The following is an 8,149-nucleotide window of genomic DNA, read 5'->3' as shown; positions in this document are numbered from 1 at the left end:
TACTTGCTCGCTCAGGCCATCATAGCAAAACCTTTGTCAAATTCAGTGGACGAGCAGAGGCCAGCACACCGCAATTCTCGATCCCCCCTCGCTCGGGGCCCCCATCACCAGGCGCTCACTGATTTCAATAAGGTTACAGTTACTCAGCCTGCCTGCAAACCCCACCAACAAGCCCTGCTGGCCCATTCCCTTACCTAAGCTACCTAACACAGCCGTGCAGCAGCCCCTTCTCAGGCCATGGTCGGGACAGCCCAGGCCCGCGGGGTCCCGGGAGCACCGGGCATGAGCAGGCCGCAGGGCCTCAGCAGCTCCCCCTCACAGAACCGCGCCCTGAGCGCAGCGCCTCACTGCCCCGCTACGGCACGGGGCGGTACGGCCGCCCCACCGCAACCACCCGCTTCGGCTCAGCGCCCCTGAGAGCCGGGAAGCCGCCCAGAGCAGCCACACCAACCCCTGAGCCGGGGGAGAAGCAGCGCAGCAAACTCCCGCACACCCGCCATTGCCCGCCACTGCCGCCCTTCCCCTCACGCCTCGACCCCGCCCCCCCCCCCCCCCCCCCGCGCGCCCCACCACCCGCGCTCGCCTATTGGCCAGAACGCGCCTTCTCCCGCCTCCCAGCGCCTCCTGGGGCTTCTCGGGAAGCCACGCGAGAAGTGGCTGTTCCCGCGGTGAAGGCTTCCCCCCCCCCCCGCCCCCGTTCGCTCCCCGCCGGCAGCGGGCGCTGACAGCGGCCTCTCCCGCCCCGCGCCCCGGGCGCGCCCCCGGCCCCGGGCGGACCATGGAGGAGCTCTGCGGCCTCGGGGCTGCGGCCCCTCTGAGGGGAGACGCGGAGGAGCCCAAGCAGGTAACGGCCGTGAGGCGGGGACGGACACACGGACGGACGCGGCTCTGCCCGCAGCGCCCCGCGGCTGAGGGGCACGGGGGTCCCGCCGCCGCCCGCCTCAGCCCGGCCCGAGCGGGGCGGCCGGTGCAGCGGGGCCGGGCAGGCTGAGGCGCGGGGTGGGGGGCGGCCGGCGGAGCTCGGCGCTGCCCGTTTGGCTGCTGTAAACACAGCCCATGGTCATGTTTTCAGTTGCCTCATGGGCGTGCGTCCTCCTTTCCAGTTCGGCCAGTAAAGGGAGTGCTGCTGTCAGAGCTGGAGTACGTCAGGGAATGTGCTAATTAGGATTAGGCACTAATTGCAAGCAGGGTTTCTGTTGTTACGCTTAAGTGCAGTGTGCTGCATTGTATTTACATAAATCGTGTCCTGTGGATCCTTTTTTTCCCTTAATACATATCGCTTCGAAGCTCCCAAGTGTGACAGCTGCGTGTTTTTTTGCCATATTTGAAAAGAAATAACGCCGTCGTAAGGCTTACTTGTTAAGGCAGAAATGTATTGAGCTTTAATGTTGGTGTTTGTTAGTGAACGCGTGCTTTCACAAGCTTTTGTGGCGTTAGAGGGAATTATATTTTAATTTTGGCCTTTCTGAGTAATTTCACGTTCTGTGGGGAGCTGACCTTAATAGCAGTTTAGCCTTAGGACTCAGAAAGTGGAGCATGTGCTTGGTGCAGCTCTTGGAGTCAGGGGAACTCAAATCCTTCTGAACATGTGTACGAGAAAATTACGAGGGAATGCAGGACAGGGCTTTGGTCCCTTGCCATTGAAAACAGCTTATCGTAAAGTGATAGTTTCAACTGCTGTTATTTTATAAATTAAAGACTAATTTTTCTTTAAAAACTAGGGGTCGGTGTTGTTTCTTGGAGGCAACGAAGTGAAAAGCAGCGCTGTGGTGAAATACTCCTCTGCCCCGCCGCAAGCAGCGTTTGCCCGCCTGCAGGAGAAAACAGACTTGAAGCTCCCACCTGCCAACTGGTTACGTGAAAGCGCTAAGCTGGGCCCCGCAGGTGCAACCATTCTTGGCAACAACAAAAAAAGTAAACCATTTTCAAGGTAAATACCAGCAGGCTCTGTTTTTTCCCAGGCTTTTAAGAATAATTGTAACAGGAAACTTGGACCCTCTGTAGTTCAAAGTGTAAAGTGCAGACTTTACCGTAGCAGCTGGCTATCCCTTTTGCTTAACTGCCTCCCTCTACTTTTCCATCCTTAGTTCTTGCCTCTATGCTATAATTGTGTCTCCTTTTTAAATAATTAACGATGCTGGTAAGGCTGTTGATTATTATTATTTTTTAAACGCGTGTCGACACCTCACCTGAGATGGTCAGACGGGCTTCGTGTTCTTCTCTGGCTGGCCAAACTCGAGCTGGACTGGTTAGCCAGCTGTTCCGCTTTTGGTAGCGGGGAAATGGAACAGATGTGGTTTCCCTGGAAGGTTACAGAGCCAATTTATAGCTCTCTGGATCTTTAGGAATGGGGCCTGGCTAACTAATGGCAAAGGAAATTTCATTTTGTGTTGAGAGTGAACACAGAAAGTGAAATAAGGGGCGAAACCCAAAAGCAGTGTTACCTTTCAGTGTGTGGATTAAACAGTTGGATGAGTTGAGTTCAGAGTGTTTATAAATAGGAGGCTTAAATCCTGTGCTGAACAAGCAAATTCACGCTAATTCAACTAGTTAGTGAAATTTAACAGTTTGTGGAGATGTTTCTCGGAGCTTTATGAATTTTTCCTCTTTATTTTAGGTGTGGTGTTTGTTTATCAAATAGAGGCTGGCGGTTTAATCTTTGTCTGTACTGTCAGTATTAAAAAGCTAATAGTGAAGGTGTAACTTTGGGCACTTGCACATCATTTATTGGTTTGTGCTGCAGTAACATCTGTTTTGATTGTAAAGAATGATCTGTACATTGAAGTATTCTAACTTACATTGCTTGTGATTTAGAGAGGCCTTAATGAGGGTGGATGAAGAGACAAAGATGTGTCTGGTACAACACGTAGGCCAGTTTTAGAAAACATAAATAAGAGGTAGAATGAAATGACAGCTGCTAAAGTGAAAGTATTTAATGTGCTTAATGCCTTCAAGAGAAGCTCTTTGAAAAACTCTTCTTGTTTTTACTGTTAAAAAAAAATTAAAAACTCAATTTCTCTGATTTCCCGTAGCTGTCTTAACAAACACTTTAAATAATTCTGTTTGTCTTGTTTTCAGCAAAACATATACTGCCTGTTAGAATCTCTTGAAATTGGATGCCAGCACTTCCAAAGATTTCTTTGAAAAACTTGCAGAATATAAAAATGAAATGATTTTGTTAATTAACTTTAGCTGTCATTACACCTGTCAGTGTTTAGCTAGACTTTTTCTTTGATAAAAAAAAAAGCTTTTGAAGATTCAATAACCTTAAAAACCCCCAGGTCTCTATGTAATGTCACATTGCATTTTTCTAAACAGCTTTGGGATGGCGTATGACTTCATCGACTCGGTTGGAAATGACGTAGATGTTGTGTCTGATTCGGAGGTACGTGTGGCTTTTGAAGTTCCATCATTCAAACTCTTACGTTACATAAACCTTATTTTAAGATACTGTCACGGCTTCTGTCGTCTTTGTGTCCTTTGAGGGAAAGTGAAGATCCCCTGGTGAAACGCAAACGGATCACCTGACTTTTGCTCTGTCATTTGAGGGAGTTGTGATCGCTGAATAAGAAATGTCGAGATAAAATTGTATTTCCTGTGGGTTTTTACAAATAATCTTCAGCTAAAATATGTGGTTTAGGGAATGCAAGACATCAGTCTTGCAATGTAGCAGTCTTGTGTGTTTGAAATTGGTTACTTAGATGTAAATTATTACTCTCAAGATGATTTTTTTCCTATTCTTGTCTAGAAGAGATAGTCCCCCTTCAGCCTGCTGCTTTCCTCTGATTTTTGTGAGCTTTTTTTGGTGCTGGCACTATCTGTGGTGTTGAGATGAGGCTATTCAGAAGAGGAAACATGCATACTCCTTGATTGTCTCAGTGTTGATGTTAGGCAGGTTTTTATTCAGACTTAGATCTCTCTCCAGATTCCTCTGGATATCTGACAAAGCGTTGGTGTTCCTGTGGGGAAGATAAAGCTTTTAAAATCCAAACCATGCTCTTGCATTTTTTTTTTTGACACTTTTGATGATACCTGTTGTGATGATCCAAAGAGAGAACGTGTTTAAACCATATATGTGGTTTATACGGACTACTTGGTGTCTTTGTCACTGTCGTTCACGTTCTCTGACCTCAACAAATGCAACTTCTTGTCCAATGGCCTCAAAATCACCGGCGCCATGAGGTTCCCTTTGCCTGCCCGTGCCTCTCCAATGTCAGCGTATTCTTTGCTTCTGATTTCCCAAGAATTGCCTTCCGATGCAGCATAATGATATTGAATATTATCTCTGTTCTCTTTTCCTCTGCAAGAATATTAAAAAACTTCTGAAGATACCGTACAGCAAGTCACACGTGAGCATGGCCGTACATCGCATTGGGCGGACGCTTCTGTTGGATGAGCTAGATATTCAAGAACTCTTCATGAGATCGTCTCAGGTTAATAATTTCCTTTTTTCTTAAGCATGTCATATGGTCAAAATGCATTATTTCAAGAGTAGCATTGTCAGCAAGAAAGCACGTGTGTACCAAAATTCCCGAGAACATATGTGAGTACAGAATGTCTACGTGAAGCATATGCTGCTATTCTGCAGCGATTGGTTTACCCACAATCTGCATCTGATGTCCTCTTTTTTTTTTGGTATTGGGGGATTAAAATTCCATGTCCCACTTTCCTGTAATTACTTCAGTATTGTTATACTATTTTATTAATTTTATCATTAATAAGTATTTGTTACTGTGTAACCTCTTACCGCTTCTGACGAAGTCAACTTCTCCGTAAGAGCCTGACTTTTCTAGAAGATACATTTTCAATAAATGACCAATTCAGGACTTTGGCTGTGAAGTTATTTTCTGGGTTTTTTTGTTGTTGTGGATGAATATTCCTAAGTTAATAAGGCCCTTGGTTTACTTTGCAGATGCTTCTTGATACTAATTCCATATTTATGATATTGCCTAGACAGGGGACTGGACGTGGCTGAAAGAGTTTTATCAAAGGCTGATTGATCAGAAGTGGCAACGAAAAAAGAAGAGTAAAGAGCATTGGTACCAGAAGGCTATACTTTCTAAATTTTTGTATTACAGGTAACTTTGCATGAATCTTGAATTCTGCACCACTTACTTTTGCCTGGTTTCTTGTCTTGAAGTAAATGTTAAAATTCCACTATGGTCTGTGTTCTTTACTGCTTTATCCTTATCCAGAGGAGACTGAGGGGTGAGATCGGGAAATAACATGTAAACGTTTTAACAGAAATTGAAGTATTTTAAAGGAGGTATAAAATAAAGAGCAAGACTTAATTAACTGCATATCTCAGTATTTCTGGGTATGAGGGAAGAACAACTCAAAATGGTGACACCTGCTGGACTTTTGTACGAGTTTGAGCGATGTCGATGTAGCAATCTTGTAGCGCATTAGGACAGTCATTCTTTGAGAACAGTGTGTCAAAGATCACACTTCTAAACCAGATCTGTTTGCATATTGTCAGCTGAACTTTTTAATGTCGCTTTGTCAGCATTAACGGTGACGGAGCTGCTCAGCCTGTTCCTTCCACTTCAAAACAGCACCAGGAGGGTCCTGTTTCAGGTGAGAGTGATGACGCAGGAAGGGCCTCCTGGCCAGCTCCTTTTGAAATGCCTTCTTCATTATCTGAAGATCCAGGTGCCTCTAACCAGGTTAGTGTGTATCATGTTTTAAATGGCACCTTAGTTTTTATAAAGACCTATATATTGAAAGGTTTTCAGAGGTGCTGCTGCAGTATTCTTTGCTGAAAGAAATGAACTAAGGCATTGGAAGGACTTGGCAGCACCTGTGGTTTAGCTTAGGCCGGTGTTTCAGAGCTCCAAATTTCAGAAATCGTTTATTTTTATGTCACTGTGATACTACCTCTGTATTTACCTGTGTGTTTTTGAGAAACAAAAGATTTGGCTAGGAGTAGTCATCAATGACTTTCCCTAAAAGTAGGAAAATCTGATATTCAGAGGGGGTGTATGGAAGCCTAAGGTTTTTGCCTTTCTTTGTAAATCTGCCATTAAAATGAATCTGTTGTGGCCCTGAATTTATTAGGTGAAGAGGAAATAAAGATCTATGAAAATGCATGCAAAACAGTTGAGCAACATTTACAAATACTTGCTATGAGGTTACACAAGTGGAAGGGGGAGATGTTTATAGTAATTATGCAATAAACTATGATTAGTATTAGGCCCCAGTCCAGGGTTTCAGTCTCTGGCTAAGCTTATTTGTGAAAACTGTTAATTCCTCTGGGTTTTGAGTAGTATAATACAGGAATTGATAACATTTTTGAGAGGCTGAAAGATCTGTTGTGTTCAGTCTGCTTTAATAAAATAATGATGCTATAGTTGTGTAATACCAACTGGTATGCCCAGTGATGTGGTCAGCTGCCTGACGAAGGCCCTAACCTGCGTTATCCATGGAACTGTAACTGCGTGTGCTGTGGTGTAGTGATGTTCTAAAGTGGAGAAATACTGAAGTGCTTGAAAGCTTTTCAAAAAGGACTACTGTCTTCCGCCTTGAGAAACTATTGCCTAACATGGCAGACTTTATCATAAAGAAGCTGTTGTGCATTTGTACAGTGTCGCTTTCTTTAATTTATAATGGAAATGGCCTCAAGTTGTGCCACGGGAGTTTAGATTGGACATCAGGAAAAATTTCTTCACTGAAAGGGTTGACAAGCACTGGGACAGGCTGCCCAGGGCAGTGGTTGAGTCACCGTCCCTGGAGGTATTTAAAAGACGTGTAGATGTGGTGCTTAGGGACAGGGTTTAGTGGTGGACTTGGCAGTGCTGGGTTAACGGCTCGACTTGATGATCTTAAAGGTCTTTTCCAACCTAAATGATTCTATGATTCTATAAATAGGACATCAGGATAGAGGTTTTACTTCTGGAGACTAGTAATCTGGTGCTGATCTTGGGGTAATAGCTTCTATAAAAACTTTCTGATTTCTTTCCAAAGCCTTTGAGAATACAAAGTACAAAATTTTGATACTACCTATAGAAAAGAAGCGTTCTTGTCACTGACTAGAGGCTTTTTGTAGTTTAATACATATTTATTTAAAGATGTTAGAGGTAAAGGATTTTCCCTGACATGCTTTTGTTGTTTAGATTTTTTTTTTTTAATGGCCTAACTTTACCTTAGCAGCAGAATCACTCCTTATCCTTGTGCTTTTCACAGGGAGGTGTGCCTCTTGAACCCTCATATATAGTGGGGCATGTGGCCTCAGCCCCCAAAGAACAAAACCTGACTACTTTGTTCAATGACGGGGAAAACAGTCAGGTATGCTATATGTGAAATTTGAGCTCAAACACTGAACCCCCAATTTAATCGCTCACTTTAAAATTTGGTCTAAATTGGAACCAAGAGACAAACTAAGTCCCCTGTAGTAGTAGCTTTTGTGGCATCTGTGATCTCAGTCTTTTTAAGTTCATGTGAATGCGTAGCATAGTTCATTTTGTGCTTTGATTTGCTGCTTTTGCTTCTTGCTTTCTCATAATTCCACAGAATGTCATAGAGCACAAGTTTTATACTAGCGATTTATAGAGCAAATTTTTTTTTTTCTTTTACTGAAGGGACTTAAAAATGACTTTGTTCGTAATATCTTGTGGACCTTTGAAGATATCCACATGTTAGTAGGATCAAATATGCCTATATTTGGAGGTGGGAGGTACCCTGCCGTGAGCTTGCGTCTCAGGTGAGTTTTGAAGTGAAGGAGATCGATATACACCAGTGTTGACTGACTCAGCGCTTTGCTTCCTGCATTTGGTTTGGTTGCCTCTTAATTTTTCTTTGCAGTTTATAGAATAAAATTCGTGCTTTAGGCTTAAATGGTGATGGCATCGCAAAGTGTGGGAGAACAGGAATGCACAGGGCCTCGAGATGCTCTGCTGATTTTTTGGGCTCTGTAACTCGGTCTTTATTTGAAAGTACTGGCAGTTGGCAGCCTTTCCTGACTTCAGTGTGAATGTTGAGTGTCAAAACACGTCTGTACATCTAGTCCTTAATTTCATTCTATTGCTGTTTTTATAAAAGAGGGCAGTAGTATTTCTCCTACTGGGATTCTGAATTTTGGTAACTGCCAGCTGGGTGTAAGTACTTCAAACTTGTGACTACAGGAATTCTATGTTCTGACTGTCTTACTGTG

General features: G+C 44.0%; 1 protein-coding gene across 1 annotated transcript in view; it reads left to right on the top strand.

The window, feature by feature from the left end:
- The first annotated feature begins 778 nt into the window (after positions 1–778).
- EDRF1 (erythroid differentiation regulatory factor 1) overlaps positions 779–8,149 on the top strand; it is a 28,886-nt gene continuing 21,515 nt past the window's right edge. Inside the window, exons 1-8 of the mRNA XM_086466378.1 lie at positions 779–844; positions 1,722–1,930; positions 3,319–3,385; positions 4,308–4,433; positions 4,954–5,078; positions 5,507–5,666; positions 7,183–7,284; positions 7,578–7,699. Of these exons, the coding sequence (XP_086322504.1) occupies positions 779–844; positions 1,722–1,930; positions 3,319–3,385; positions 4,308–4,433; positions 4,954–5,078; positions 5,507–5,666; positions 7,183–7,284; positions 7,578–7,699 (977 nt within the window). The remainder of the gene's footprint in view (positions 845–1,721; positions 1,931–3,318; positions 3,386–4,307; positions 4,434–4,953; positions 5,079–5,506; positions 5,667–7,182; positions 7,285–7,577; positions 7,700–8,149) is intronic.

Source organism: Leptosomus discolor, chromosome 6, assembly GCF_034619465.1.
Source record: "Leptosomus discolor isolate bLepDis1 chromosome 6, bLepDis1.hap2, whole genome shotgun sequence".
Classification (NCBI taxonomy): Eukaryota; Metazoa; Chordata; class Aves; order Leptosomiformes; family Leptosomidae; genus Leptosomus; species Leptosomus discolor.
Note: the sequence above shows the minus strand (reverse complement) of the source record. Positions and strands in the feature narration are given on the sequence as shown.